Here is a 15,391-nt window from a genome sequence, read left to right as displayed (position 1 = left end):
AAGTTGGAAACTGGTATCGTCTGTGTGAGCAGGGAATTACATGTATAATGTAGTATTTCTGTGAATGTACATTTTCAAATCTGCAAAACAGTAATTTTATAATTATTAGATTTACTGTATAAATACAGTAGTAAGGGATGGGCCAGGTTGGCTATTTTAGCCAGAACAACACGCTCAAACGACATGCTCAAAACTTTAATTACATTTATTTACATAGGGGGAAATGTTGAAAGTACCAATCTACAGCTGTAAAAATACATATGGATACAAAACCTCTGCCCAGTAAAATTACATATGGATACATCTCTGCCCTTCTCAGGAGAATTGATTTTCAGACAGTTCCCGGTCATGGATTGTGGTAATCCAAAAAACAGCAGCACATTCTAATTTCTATCAATTCTATGTCTATGGTCCAATCCCTCCTAACCCAGATAGTCCAATGAAAAGAGTGCCTTAGTTTTCCAGTGAAGTAGCAACCAGACCAAACTTTGTAGCTACAATTCTGTTTGTGTGACTTAATTGCTATGGATTGTGGATGTCCCTTGAAAGGTGGGCATTTTTAACACTTTTAGGGCGTGGCACGAGCCAACGACACAGACTTTGGCCAATAATCGTGGAAAACGAGATCTTATGTACAGGCCAATAACCAATCAACTGCAAGCAATAGGCTGCTATTCCCTGTGCATGGATTCTGTGCCGCAACTGCAAGCAAGCGAGTATAGGAAGTGCGTTTCTTGTAGCGTTGGAGCAAAACTCTTGTGGTTGAAGTAGCGAATTTTGTCGTCGATGTGGATCAATATTACCAGCGGATAAATTACAGAACCATACCATCGTAGTTGTGAGTTCGGGGTCGTACGATAGGCTACGCTGCAAGCATCCCCGGCGCCATCTGGGAGGGTGAGGTTGTGGCTTGCTAGTATTGCCGGGTACGACACGGCGTGGGTTAGCTAAGGTGGGCCTTGATATCTGATTGACCAGCCAGCTAGCAATCTAGCGACTTCAAATAATATAAAATCAAGTGTTGACCAACACATAACTTATAATTTTTGTTGTTGTTGCTGTGAATACCCATTTGACAGCCTTCTGGGCGCATCCTAATTCGAAACTGATTGGGACTATCACGCGCACTACAGTAGCCAAATGGGTGAGTAGCAACACTTTCTGAATCATACGTCATCCAGTTGTCAATTATTGTAAAGATTACACAGACCCGACGTGGACATAGTAGCCCACACATGTAAGGGTAGGTGGGTGCGTATCGTAATTAGCCAAGCTAACTCACTAAATATGTCTGTCCCATGTTTGCAGCCAACTAGAAGACCGCACTCTGTGTCTTGAGTTCTTGATTCATTCGAGTAGGTGGGGTGGATGGAGGAAACGGGAAGCTGTCTGTTCGCTTGCCCATGCAATGGCATTATGTAACACGAGCATTGCTAGACAGAACCTGCATTCTTGACAGCCATACTGCCAGCGTTGTATTTTTTTGGTTTCAGCTCGAGACTCGTATGGAATTTGTTGCATTGAATCCTCAACTACGGATTATTCAGTTAAACACAAATTCTAGCTACTACCACATTACCACATGCGTACATGTTGACAGCCGTACTACTTGTTTACTATCATCAGGGTACTGCACTGTGGTCAGCGCAGACATGTATGCCATCAATATCACACTGTTATGCAATAGTCCTACACTCACACACTGACAAATCGAGCTGTTCATGTCGCCTTTTATAGTAATTGTGTGCCTGACACTTAGTAAGAGAAATGCATTGACTGAGGATGCTCTCTTTTGGGAGTAATGTAGCTACTCTCATTTTAACTCGAATCATTTATTCCCAGTGACTTGCATTGGATTGTTGAGTAGGATGTACTCTTGTCTCATCAGGGTTTTTGATTCTTCCAGAATCCTGGGGTATATTTTGTATATCCATACAATGTGCAGGCACACGGTACTAGCCTCCAGAATTTTCCATTATGTGATTCTGCAGAAAGGAGGTCAGATGAACCCATCCATCCACAGACACATATCTTTATAGGACAGGGTTGGGCATCTTACCCTGAAGGTAAGTGTGGGTGCAGGCTTTTGCTCCAGCCAAGCAGTAACACACTACATTAATTGCATTTATCAATGCTTTGATTGAAGACTGGTGGGTAGAATCATCAATAGGCACAGCAAACTGGACTTATGAGTTATGGATAATTGACTGGCGTAGTCTTTATGCAAACATGGCCTGTTATGTTTCTAACATTTTCATGACATGACATGTCTTGTGTTACGCTAATGCGTCACTCAGGCCTCATTAGCCATAGGGAGGGACCCTGCCTGACTGATACCATAATCTGAATGGCAAGAAAAATCCATTATATAATGGAGGCCAGGCTGGAAAAGGAAAAAAAACAACTCGTTTGACTGGTTTTAAAATTGTCACACTGTTTAATCCAAATCCTCATTGCACACATTAGAGACCATCTGTGGGAGGGGGAATGTCAGGGTCTTTACTCACTCACTCACTCACTCACTCATCCACCCTCTCTGTGAGTGTGTGGCTGTCACCTCAGCTCCTCTTCCCCTGGGGCAGCCCATTAGCTGAGCTCTGTAACAGCTCTGGATGTCAAAATCTCTAAATAATTATTAGAGTTGGCCCAGCATACCAGGCGCACTGCTTAGACGAAGAATGTCCATTATGATAAGGACCCATCAAAGTACTGCCTGTGACTGAGGCAGTTCCCATCAGGACTTGAACTCATATCCAATACAGTATTATTGCGTTGACATGCTCCTGTTTACCCAATGTTTTGTTGATGCAGTCCTAATGGTCTGATGCCCACTGCCACATGTCAGCTCTGCCTACGGTTGTAGAGCTCCTCAGGGATGAGCTCTACAACTGCTCATGTCCTGATTTTTACCGGGGACCACTGCTGTATGACCAATCTGTCACAGTGTTGTCTAGAGCCACCATCTGAGAAGGAGAATGGAGGGAGATGGAACATTGGAAGTGGCGGTGCGGCACACAGCTGTGTGCATCCTTATGCAGGAGGAGTCAGAAGGGCTTTGGTTTTAAGTCAGCTTGTCTGTCTGTCGACCTTTCAGTCTCTGATTGTGTAATAACGCTACAGAAGTGTTTTTCGGCCTCTTGTTTTGAGACACATTTCTATTCAAATCAAATTCTATTGGTGGCGTACACATATTTGCAGATATCGCAGGTGCAGCAAAATGCTTGTTTTTTAGCTCCAACAGTGCAGTAATAATACATAGCAGTACAAAACAATACACACATAATCCAAAAAGTTAAAATTAAGAAATATCAGAATGAGCAATGTCAGTGTCCGGAATGGTGCGTATAGACAGTATATGAATATTGAAGGTGTACAACAGTAGTTGTATAGGATTAGCCATGACGTGAGTACAGTGCATTCTAAAATTATTCATACCCCTTTCCTTTTTCCCCATTTTGTTATATTACAGCCTTATTCTAACATAGATTAAAACAATTTCTCTCAAATCTACACACAATACCCCATAATGACGAAACGAAAACAGGTTTTTAGAAATGTTTGCAAATTTATTAAAATAATAAACAGAAATATCTTATTTACATAAGTATTCAGACCCTTTGCGATGAGACTGGGAATTGAGCTCAGGTACAGCCTGTTTCCATTGATCATCCTTGAGATATTTCTGATTAGACATGATTTGGGAAGGCACACACACCTGGTATATAAGGTCACACAGTTGACAGTGCATGTCAGAGCAAAAACCAAGCCATGAGGTCGAAGGAATTGTCCGTAGCGCTCCGAGACAGGACTTTGTCGAGGCACAGATCTGTGGAAGGGTACCAAAACATTTCTGCAGCATTGAAGGTCCCCAAGAACACCGTGGCCTCCCATCATTCTTAAATGGAAGAAGTTTGGAACTACCAAGACTCTTCCTAGAGCTGGCCGCCCGGACAAACTGAGCAATCGGGGGAGAAGGGCCTTGGTCCGAGAGGTGACCAAGAACCTGAAAGTCTCTCTGACAGAGCTCCAGAGTTCCTCTGTGGAGATGGTTGTCCTTCTGGAAGCTTCTCCCATCTCTGCAGCATTCCACCAATCTGGCCTTTATGTTAGGGTGGCCAGACGGAAGCCACTCCTAAGTAAAAGGCACATGACAGTGCCTAAACGACTCTCAGACCATGAGAAACAAGATTCTCTGGTCTGATGAAACCAAGATTGAACTCTTTAGCCTGAATGCCAAGCATCACGTCTAGAGGAAACCTGGCAACATCGCTGAATACTTACGTAAATGTGATACACTTTCAAAAAATTCTAAACCTGTTGTTGCTTTCTTCGTTATGGGGTATTGTGTTTAGATTGATGAGCGAAAAACCCCCAAATGTAATCCATTCTCGAATAAGGCTGTAACAAAACTGGAAAAAGTCAAGGGGTCTGAATACTTTCCGAATGCCCTGTACATATAAAGTGGGTGAAACAGTATGTAAAGATTATTAAAGTGACCAGTGTTCAATGGCTTGATGTACAGAGGGCAAAGCATTCTCTAAGGTGCAGGGTAGAGTACCAGGTGATAGCCAGCTAGTAACAGTGACTAAGGTTCGGGGCAGGATACTTGGCAGAGGACGGCGAATGGTGACTGTTCAACAGTCAGATTCAGACATTGACAAAATTATGGATGGTGAATTTAGTGTAGCCTATACGTCTTCTCATATGCCTTTTAAACTGTGTGATATTACTTGTGGGTTGCTCTATACTGTATGGCTCAAGGTAGCAGCTGTGGTCAAATTTGCCATCCAGCCCTTGATAAAAACAGTGTAGGCTACCTAAGACCTCTGCCCATGATCTTTTCACTTTTCCCCCTCTCCCAGCAGATAACCTGAGTGATGCGTTGAAGAAGCTGAAGCTAGCCTCAGCTGACAGCACCACAGACAGTGTGGAGAGCTGCCTGGACTGCCTGCTCAAAGCACTGGCCCACAACAGTAAGTTTAACCCACACTCCTCAGACTGTGACATTGCTGGAGGGTACCCTTCAGGACCTTATGCACAGTACAGGATGGATGCAAGTTTATGGTGCTTTCAAGACCACTGGGAACTGATTAAAACAAGGTCAAATCACTGAAGTCAGAATTCTGACATTTCCAGTAGATTAACTCCACGCTCAAAACATCATTGACACATTTGCCCTCTAATGGGTTATATTTAGTGTATCCTTCTAGATTATGTACCAGTTCTGATAGCTAAGGGGCTTAGAGGTTAGAGGTCGACCGATTTATGATTTTTCAACGCCAATACCGATTTATTGGAGGACCCCCAAAAAAACGATACCGATTAATCGGCCGATTTTCAATAGTTTATTTTTATTTTTTATTTGTAAATGACAATTACAACAATACTGAATGAACACTTATTTTAACTTAATATAGTACATCCAATAAAATCAATTTAGCCTCAAATAAATAATGAAATATGTTCAATTTGGTTTAAATAATGCAAAAACAACGTTTTGGAGAAGAAAGTAAAAGTGCAATATGTGCCATGTAAGAAAGCTAACGTTTAAGTTCCTTGCTCAGAACATGAGAACATGTGAAAGCTGGTGGTTCCTTTTAACATGAGTCTTCAATATTCCCAGGTAAGAAGTTTTAAGTTATTATAGAAATTCTAGGACTATTTCTCTCTATAACCGTTTGTATTTCATATACCTTTGACTATTGGATTTTCTTATAGGCACTTATAGTATTGCCAGTGTAACAGTATAGCTTCCATCCCTCTCCTCGCCCCTACCTGGGCTCGAACCAGGAACACATCAACAACAGCCACCTTCGAAGCATCGTTACCCATCGCTCCACAAAAGCCGCGGCCCTTGCAGAGCAAGGGGAACTACCTCTCCAAGTCTCAGAGTGAGTGACATTTGAAACGCAATTAGCGCGCACCCGCTAACTAGCTAGCCATTTCACATCAGTTACACCAGCCTAATCTCGGGAGTTGATAGGCTTGTCATAAACCGCTCAATGCTTGAAGCATTGCGAAGAGCTGCTGGCAAAAACGCACGAAAGTGCTGTTTGAATGAATGCCTACGAGCCTGCTGCTGCCTACCATCGCTCAGTCAGAATTTTTCGCGAATACGCACCGCATCGATTATATGCAACACAGGACACGCTAGATAAACTAGTAATATCATCAATCATGTGTAGTTAATTAGTGATTATGATTGATTGATTCTTTTTTATAAGATATGTTTAATGCTAGCTAGCAACTTACCTTGACTTCTTACTGCATTCGCGTAACAGGCAGGCTCCTCGTGGAGTGCAATGTAAAGCAGGTGGTTAGAGCGTTGGACTAGTTAACCATAAGGTTGCAAGATTGAATCCCCAAGCTGAGGAGGTAAAAAATCTGTCGTTCTGCCCCTGAACAAGGCAGTTAACCCACCGTTACTAGTCCGTCAGTGGTATTAAGAATGTGTTCTTAACTGACTTGCCTAGTTAAATAAAGGTTAAATAAAGGTGTAAAAAAAAAAAAAAAAAACATTGGCCAAATCGGTGTCCAAAAATACAGATTTCCAATTGTTATGAAAACTTGAAATCGGCCCTAATTAATCGGCCATTCCGATGAATCGGTCGACCTCTTGTGTGACTATCAAAACCATAGAAAATATCCAAAGAAAATGATGGAGAACATATAGTATCTAACTTTCTAGTCACCAGGCTCACATTTGTTTTCGTGCAAGGCCCATCTCAGCCAGCCTTATTCACATCTGTCCGTCCTCCTTAGTTTGGGTAACACAACCATCTGCCTGTTTTGGCTCGGCCTATCCAGTATCTTGTTGTTTGAGCATTTTATTGGTCTTATGTGTTTTTGTAAGTTAATTGAGTTGCTGGCTATCTGCATCCTCAGCTATCTTTTAGCTTTGTGTTTACTGTTGTAGCTTTAATGTTTTACTGCACTTGGCAGCACAACCCACCCACTTCCTGTGTCTTGGCATTGGCAAGTGATTGTTCTGTTTGGGTGAGGTGCTGACCAAGAAAAAAATAAATAAAATGCCTGCACACTTTTTCTGATACCACCTGGAGCCTAATAATAAAAAATGTATTTGGTTACAATAATAATTTAATGGCTGCGCTATTTTCGAACTGCTAGTCATTTCATTCATGGAGCCTGGCTTGGGATGATCATAAATAGCCCAACAAGTTGAACGACCTGGATGGAATGGAAGAGGATCATCCGCTTCCCCTTGCCCAGCTCACCCATACGTCCTCTCCACTTGCCTCGTTTTCAAAAAGCTTTGGAGAAGGACAGAGGGCAGGGTCTTGGATCTTCTCCTTCGAAAGGGAAAGGCAAATCCTAGTCAGTTGTACAACTGAATGCATCCAACCGAAATGTGTATTCCGCATTTAACCCAACCCCTCTGAATCAGACCGGTGTGGACAGCTGCCTTAATCAGCGTCTGCATCATTTGTGCCTGGGGAGCAGTTGCTGTTTGGGGTTAACTTGCCCTTGCTCAAGGGCAGAACGGTACATTTTTCCACCTTGACGGGTCAACGCTTCTAACCGCTAGGCTACCTGCTGACTCGGATGGGGGCAAGGGGACAGAATTGCAAGGATTCATCGAAAGGCAAATTGAGAAAGCCCTTTTTTTCCAACTGTTCACCTCCTCTCTCCCCTTCTCCTTTCCCCTCCTAGATGCTGACGCCAGTGAGAAGATCCAGGAGATGGGCGTTCTCCCCCTGCTTCCCACCCTGCTGGCCCCACAGTCCTCCTGCACCCCCAAAGTAGCCAACATCATAGCCGAGGTGGCCAAAAATGGTGAGGCACCCTTCGCTTGGTTTCTGCACACCTCATCTCATCCTCCCCAGGAAGCATCATTCTTCTCACTTTTGGTTCCGCCATCTTGTCAGTATCCAATTTTTACACTCTGTTTATTCTCAGGCGATTTAGCCTACATTTGTATGTATGTATTTCTCATTTAGTTGATGTTAAGCCTTTAGTCCCCAATAGAATTACTAAGATGCTGCTGTAGCTTACTGAGAATTTAAGATAAAGCAAAATTTTCTCACACATTTCAAACACACAGACATGGCTCAAAAACAAAGAACAAATGTCAATTACAAGTTAACTTAGTTTTAAAGAGCTCTTTAATGACACATTCATGTCAGTAGGAATAACACAAATGTTGTCTTCCATTGTGTATAGACACTATCAAAAAATATTTGCACTTAACAACAAACCCTAGAGTATTTCAATTGTAGTACATTTTACTAAATGAGTCACTCAAAATGTACCAAGTATAATATATTATACTTAGAAATATTATTTACATAATGTACAAAATGTATCCAAAATGTGACCATAGGACAATATTCAGAAAGTATTTCACAACCCACACAAAGTAGGCTTTGAATTGGACAACTATTCTTATTCTTGTAAAAATGCAAACAACTGTTCAGAGACTATTTCAACATGTAGATAACCTCTCTCAATAAGGTTTAGTACAGACCAGGCCTGACACAAAATGTAGAAATAATAGCCTACTTTGACAACTCAGTAACTGCAACCAGCATTAGAGAGAGAAGACACAGTAAAAGATCTGTAGGACAAATTCATATGTCACACCGTCACGTTAGTGTTTGCATTTAGCCTACAACATGTCATGGAACTGCTGGAAGCACGGCCTCATCATGCAGAGCATTTAGCCTACAACATGTCATGGAACTGCTGGAAGCACGGCCTCATCATGCAGAGCATTTAGCCTACAACATGTCATGGAACTGCTGGAAGCACGGCCTCATCATGCAGGGCATTTAGCCTACAACATGTCATGGAACTGCTGGCAGCACGGCCTCATCATGCAGGGCATTTAGCCTACAACATGTCATGGAACTGCTGGCAGCACGGCCTCATCATGCAGGGCATTTAGCCTACAACATGTCATGGAACTGCTGGCAGCACGGCCTCATCATGCAGGGCATTTAGCCTACAACATGTCATGGAACTGCTGGCAGCACGGCCTCATCATGCAGAGCATTTAGCCTACAACATGTCATGGAACTGCTGGAAGCACGGCCTCATCATGCAGGGCATTTAGCCTACAACATGTCATGGAACTGCTGGAAGCACGGCCTCATCATGCAGAGCATTTAGCCTACAACATGTCATGGAACTGCTGGAAGCACGGCCTCATCATGCAAGGTGTTGCCAAATACGTAGAGCACCCAAAGGAGGTTTCTACACATCTCCCACTCTTTGCCTTGAATCTACTCAGGATGCACACCACACACCCTCTCTCGCGCCCTTCAAACTTCACCTGCTTTCAAATTATGAGTTAAAACTCAGTCTACACTCCCTGGTGTCACACTCTTGGTTCTCCTCTTCCTGGCACTGTAGCCATATCACAAAGTCGATGCACAAGCTGCGTTTTGAATGCCTTCTGGGACCAGCGCCTGCGGTTTCTGTGATGTGGCTTTTGCAGGGTCCCCCCACACAATGTACATATCTATGATGGCAATGTTGAGCATCCCCCAAAACACATACAGTACTTCCACCATTTTCTGCCTGTGCGTCCAACATTGAAATAGCTCCTCAGTTGGTCAAGATGGTCAACCCCTCCCATTTTATTGTTGTGAAACATTACAAGCTCTGGAACAGATACATTCCTACCACCTTTATAAACAACTCCAAAACCCCTGCCACTGTCACTTTAGCCCCAGGCTGTGTGGCACAAGGGTGAATAGTGGGACTTTGTGCTCTTCTTCGTTCTCCCTTGTGTTCCTCTACCTCCTCTTCTACTCTCTTCCTCTCTCCCTCCCACTCTCCAGTCATCTCTAACTCCTCTTCCTCCCTGCCTTTTGCTGCTGAGCCCTGACTCTCCACGTCAATTCATTCTCTTTCACTGACCTACAAGAACAGAGTGAGAGGAGCAACAAATAGGATACAATTGTAGTCAGGAACATAATGTCACACTCTCTCTCCCGTCCTCTTTCTTTTTTTCAACATACACATACTCTCTTACTAATAAGGGGTTTCTATAATGGGTGATACAGTTACACGCCTCCCGTTCCACCCACACACACACACTATCTCTTTCCTCCAATCAACTCTTGCTTTCTTGCCTGACAGACTAACTGCAGAGTTTGCCGATGTTAGCTGATTTAGTTATGAAGCTCGGACAGTTTCCAAATTAATTGCATCGGTAGAAACAGTACAAAACAAGCAACTTGTTAGCTGGCTATGAAGAAAAAAATCCAACTCATCAAATGAGCTCCACTGCGCTGGCATCTCCCACCCTAACACGACAGGATACGAGGCATTGTATAGCCTATGAATATCTGCCCCAAGCAAACATGACAAACCATAACCTAAGCCCAACAGATAAAACACAGCATCAAACATCCACAACACAAAACATATATATGCTGTTTCCTCATTTCACTCACCTCGACATCATCTCTTTTTTTTTTAAGTGCAAGGAACTGTGCGAATCCGTATCGCCAACCAACATAGATAAAGCCTCTTTCACAGTGAAAAGTTGTCTGCTTTGGAGCTGTCATTTTGAGTAATGAATTGGAAAAAAAAAAAGTTTGTCAAATGACGGCATACCCTGCTTCTGGTTGATGACAACATCCACGCGAATACGACAGCGGGTCGTTAGCAAGATAACATTGCGAGGTTGACACCGGTATTGTTATAAAAACAAGCCCGTTCGCAGCCGCTGTAGTAATTTAAATGGCCACTTTGGGTTCAAAAGGGTTTATTGAATGGGATGGTGATTTATCTATTTGTGGGCTGATGCTCAAGACTATGGATGAAAATGTTGCGTGTTTTCAATCTTCGATAGTCACGTATGGGTGAAAGTCTATATATTTTTGCTGTGTAGCCTAGATTGTGGACTTGTCGTTGTTTGTACACCCCACTCACCATTGGAAATTCTGCATTTTCCCGTTCGAACGGCAACAGATGGCTTCAGACTCCTAACAGCAGGCACCATAGGAGACCTGTTTGTTGGTGTTGCCATCTATCTTGCTTTCCTAGACAGTAGAAATTTTCACACATCGGCACAGTGATTCATTTATTTACTCCATGCCATACTGTGGCTTGATCAAAGGAACATGCACAGCAGTGAGTGGCTGGTTGTTGAGATTCACAAACTGTTTGTTAGAGACCATAAGATAAAAGGTGAGATTAGGGGATAGATTTATTCATTCTATCAACATAAGGCATTAATAACTCTTATTATCCATGACATAACAGCTAAATAGTGCTTTACGATAGCACGGATGAGATTGGTCATTTAAAATAAGTTGACAGCTCCTTGACTTCTCCAATTGTAAAGAAGTCACATTTTCTTGGCCACATATTGGACTCGAGTAGTCTTCCATTTGCCACGTGACAAATTATAATATGCATGGCCCCTCAACCCAGATGCTGCAGTGTCAGAAGATGCTTGTAGGGTAATTATGAGTGGGTTTCAGAGAGGCAGGCACCGAGTTGAACGGAAGTGACCGAGTTGGGGGAGGAAACGGTTGAGATAATTAATGTACTTTTAGCAGCATCTAATGATCGCTGCCTGCTGATGTGCCAGCCTGGTCATTTACACCATCCCGCTGGCATTTTATCTGTCAGTGGCCCTGGAAATATCTATGCCCAGTTCACTGTTGCAGGCTCACTGTGTCAAACCTACTGGACTAAAATAACCTTTTTTTTTTGTTCTTTTTATTTTGCATTCCTGAGTAAAATGTATTTCTGTAGTTTCGACTATGCGCCTGTTTGTGTCTCTTCACAGTCCGTTTCATAAGGCGTAGTTTTAAGTAAAGTTTGATTTTACTGCTTGCTTGAGTTACTTGATGTGGAATAGAGTTCCATGTAGTACTGTGCGTTTCCCAGAGTCAGTTCTGGTCTTGGGGACTGTGAAGAGACCCCTGGTGCCATGTTTTGCCGGGTGTGCATGCGTGTCTGAGCAGGGTGCTAGTTGTTTGAACAGGCAGCTCTGTGCTTTCAACATGTCTCACAAGACATGTAGTGATGCAGTCACTCTCCTCTATTGAGCCAGGAGAGATTGACATGTTATTGATGTTAGCGCTCCGTGTACATTTAAGGGCCAGTCGTGCTGCTCTGGGCCAACTGTAATGTCCCTCTTTTTGGCACTTGACTATATGACTGGACAGTAGTACAGGTGCGACAAAACTAGGGCCTGTAGGACTTGTTTTGTTGATAGTGATGTCAAGAAAGCAGAGTAGCTCTTCATTACGGACAGACCTCTCCCCATCTTAGCTACCGTTGCATAAATATGTTTTGAGCATGATAGTTTACAATCCAGGGTTACATCAAGCAACTTGCTCAAATTCCACATTATTCATTTCAAGATTTAGTGAATGATTTGTCCCAAATGCAATGTTTTGTGTTTTATAAATATTTAGGACGATCTTATTACTTGTCACCAATTCTTAAACTGACTGTGGCTCTTTGTTAAGTGTTGCAGTGATTTCCCTTGCTGTGGTAGCTGATGTTGAGTCATCAGCATACATAGACACACAGGCGTAACTCAGTGCCATTGGCAGGTCATTAGTAAACATTTTTAATAGTAAGAGGCCTAGACAGCTTCCCTGGGGTATGCCCACTTTATTTTATTTAACCTTTATTTAACCAGGAAAAGCCCATTGAGACCGAGTCTCTCTTTCAAGGGAGACTTTGCCAAGAAGGCCGCAACAATCAATACATTACAGAACTAAAACATACAACAATACAATTCAACAACATGATCCAGCCTAAAAAAAAGCATTTACACTCCTCTGTAACAGTCTTCCATCAAAATATTTAATTAATTCAATGGCACAAACATATCTAGATACAGCATGGGTTGTAGACTTTTCCATGCCTCTGGTGCACAAGAAGAGAAGGCAGTCTTGCCTAATACTGTACATGTCCTGGGGACTTTAAGTAGCAACCACCTAGCAGATGGTGTATGGTAACTGCTAGTGGTGAAGGAGACCACCAGCAGTTACTTTGTAGATGAAACACCTACAAATGTAACTTTCTGCACATATAAAGTGAGTTCCAACCTACCATTTGGTGCTATGGTGGGTGAGTAACATGGCATTTGTAATAAAGCCCAAGGATGCATGATAAACAAAGTCCAGCCTCTATAAGACAGAGGCTGCATGCATATACAACAAGTGTATATAATCAATTAGATAGAAAACAAGCTTCTTTCTAGCCATAAGTGGGAAGCAAGCCTTATTAAGAAAAATAAAACCCCAATTTCAATTTAAGCTTCCTCACAAAATTATCCAAATTTACTTTAAAGGACAACTTGTCATCCAACCATATGTCTAGGTATATGTAGGATTACACTTTTTCAATGGATAAGCCACCATATGTGACAATGCTAACCTTCTCTGGCCTGAGTGTGAGCTCTGGTAAAGGTCATGTTTTTTTTTTACATTCATGAGTTTGAGACCATGCCGTGACTGAAAAGCAGTCTGGAGCTCTTCAACAGCATGAACCAGAGAAGGAGCACATGAATATATGACTGTATCATCTGCAACTTTGCTGGTTGCTTCCCATTTCCCAAATCATTAATACAATTGAGGACAACACAGGAGCTAAAATGGAGCCCTGGGGCACACCTCTATTAATCTCAAGAAAGCTAGACTTGTGATTGTCAGCATATACACATAGTGTTCTGTCAGAACGATAGTTCCTAAACCAGTTTACTGCCCCTTCACTGAGACCAATGTTACTGAGTCTAGCGAGCAACAATTCATTGTCAACTGAATCAAATGCCTTTGATAAATCAACAAACAGAGCAGCACAATGTTGCTTTTTATCAAGTGCATGATGTAATTTGCCACTGCCATAATAGCTGCAGTTGTGGTGCTGTGCCCGATCTAAAGCCAGACTGAACCCTGCATGTTCTTTTCAATGGGGAAGTTTTTTTTAACTGAGTTCACTCAGGATTCATAGACTTTGGCCAGGATAGGGAGTTTGGAGATAGATGCTAATAACTACCGTCCTGAGGGATCTCCACCATTTAGTAGTAGGAGGACATAAGCTGATTTCCAATTTTTTATTTAACTAGGAAAGTCGGTTAAGAACAAATTCTTATTTACAATGATGACCTACACCGGCCAAACTCGGAATACGCTGGGCCAATTGTGTGCCGCCCTATGGGACTTCCAATCACGGCCGGTTGGGATACAGCCTGGAATCGGTTGTTTGTAGTGACGCCTCTAGCACTGAGATGCAGTGTCTTTGACCACCGCGCCACTTGGGAGCCCCAATGGAATTGGTCAAGGGACTAAAGTTGAAAATGTGAGCCACAGGTTCAGTAATATCATCATCTGCTATCTTCAAAAGGTAGGGATCCAAGTTGTCTGGACCTGCAGACCTTTTAGTGTCTATTGCCTTTAATGCTTTATAGACCTCAGCATAAGAAATAGGCTCAAAGTTAAAATGGTTCACATGAGAGCCTACATCATAGTTTACTGTAACAGAGCTTATGTTAGAGACATGGGCCCCACCATTATATAAAAAAAACCTGAACCAGCAGATATGAAGTGCTTGTTAAAAACCCCTGCAATATCAGCTTATCCTTCACTTCATTAGAATCCATCATTAAATGGTCAGGAAGGCCAGAGGATCCATTAGAACCTGACACTGATTTGATTATCTTCCAGAACTTGGTAGGGTTGTTTCGGTTCTCTGTGAATGCATTTAGATACAGTACCAGTCAAAAGTTTGGACACACCTACTACTCATTCAAGGGTTTTTCTTTATTTGGACCATTTTCTACATTGTAGAATAATAGTAAAGATGTCAAAACTATGAAATAACACATGGAATCATGTAGTAACCAAAACAAGTTTAAAATGTATTTCTTGAAATAATATGGACTTGGTCTTTTACCAAATAGGGCTATCTTCTGTATACCACCCCTACCTTGTCACAACACATTGATTGTCTCAAACACATTAAGAAGGTAAGAAATTCCACAAATTAACTTTTAACAAGGCACACCTGTTAATTGAAATGCATTCCAGGTAACTACCTCATGAAGCTGGTTGAGAGAATGCCAAGTGTGCAAAGCTGTCATCAAGGCAAAGGGGGGCTACTTTGAAGAATGTCAAATATATTTTGATTTGTTTAACAGCTATTTGGTTACTACATATGTGTTATTTAGTAGTTTGTCTTCACTATTATTCTGGAATGAGTAGGTGTCCAAACTTTTGACTGGTACTGTAGAAATCTGATTTGGACTTCTTGATCAATCCTGTAATTTTGTTTCTTTGCGCTCTGAAGGAGGCCCAGTCAACAGGAGCATTTGTATGTCTAGCTTGAGCCCAAGATACATTTCTCTTTCTAATTAATCCTGCCAAGTTATCTGAAAACCAGGGATTGTCCCTTCCAC

General features: G+C 42.2%; 1 protein-coding gene across 5 annotated transcripts in view; it reads left to right on the top strand.

The window, feature by feature from the left end:
• The first annotated feature begins 665 nt into the window (after positions 1-665).
• Positions 666-15,391, top strand: part of LOC110532975 (rap1 GTPase-GDP dissociation stimulator 1) — a 58,947-nt gene continuing 44,221 nt past the window's right edge. For 2 of the 5 annotated variants that reach the window (XM_036987626.1, XM_036987620.1), the window contains exons 1-3: positions 666-1,144; positions 4,863-4,973; positions 7,672-7,794. In XM_036987626.1, the coding sequence (XP_036843521.1) occupies positions 1,141-1,144; positions 4,863-4,973; positions 7,672-7,794 (238 nt within the window). In that variant the 5' untranslated portion in view covers positions 666-1,140. The remainder of the gene's footprint in view (positions 1,145-4,862; positions 4,974-7,671; positions 7,795-15,391) is intronic. The other 3 variants (XM_036987625.1, XM_036987623.1, XM_036987624.1) reach the window with 3 other exon arrangements.

This window comes from Oncorhynchus mykiss, chromosome 9, assembly GCF_013265735.2.
Source record: "Oncorhynchus mykiss isolate Arlee chromosome 9, USDA_OmykA_1.1, whole genome shotgun sequence".
Classification (NCBI taxonomy): Eukaryota; Metazoa; Chordata; class Actinopteri; order Salmoniformes; family Salmonidae; genus Oncorhynchus; species Oncorhynchus mykiss.
The sequence above is the reverse complement of the archived record's forward strand: the minus strand, read 5'-3'. Positions and strand labels throughout refer to the sequence as shown.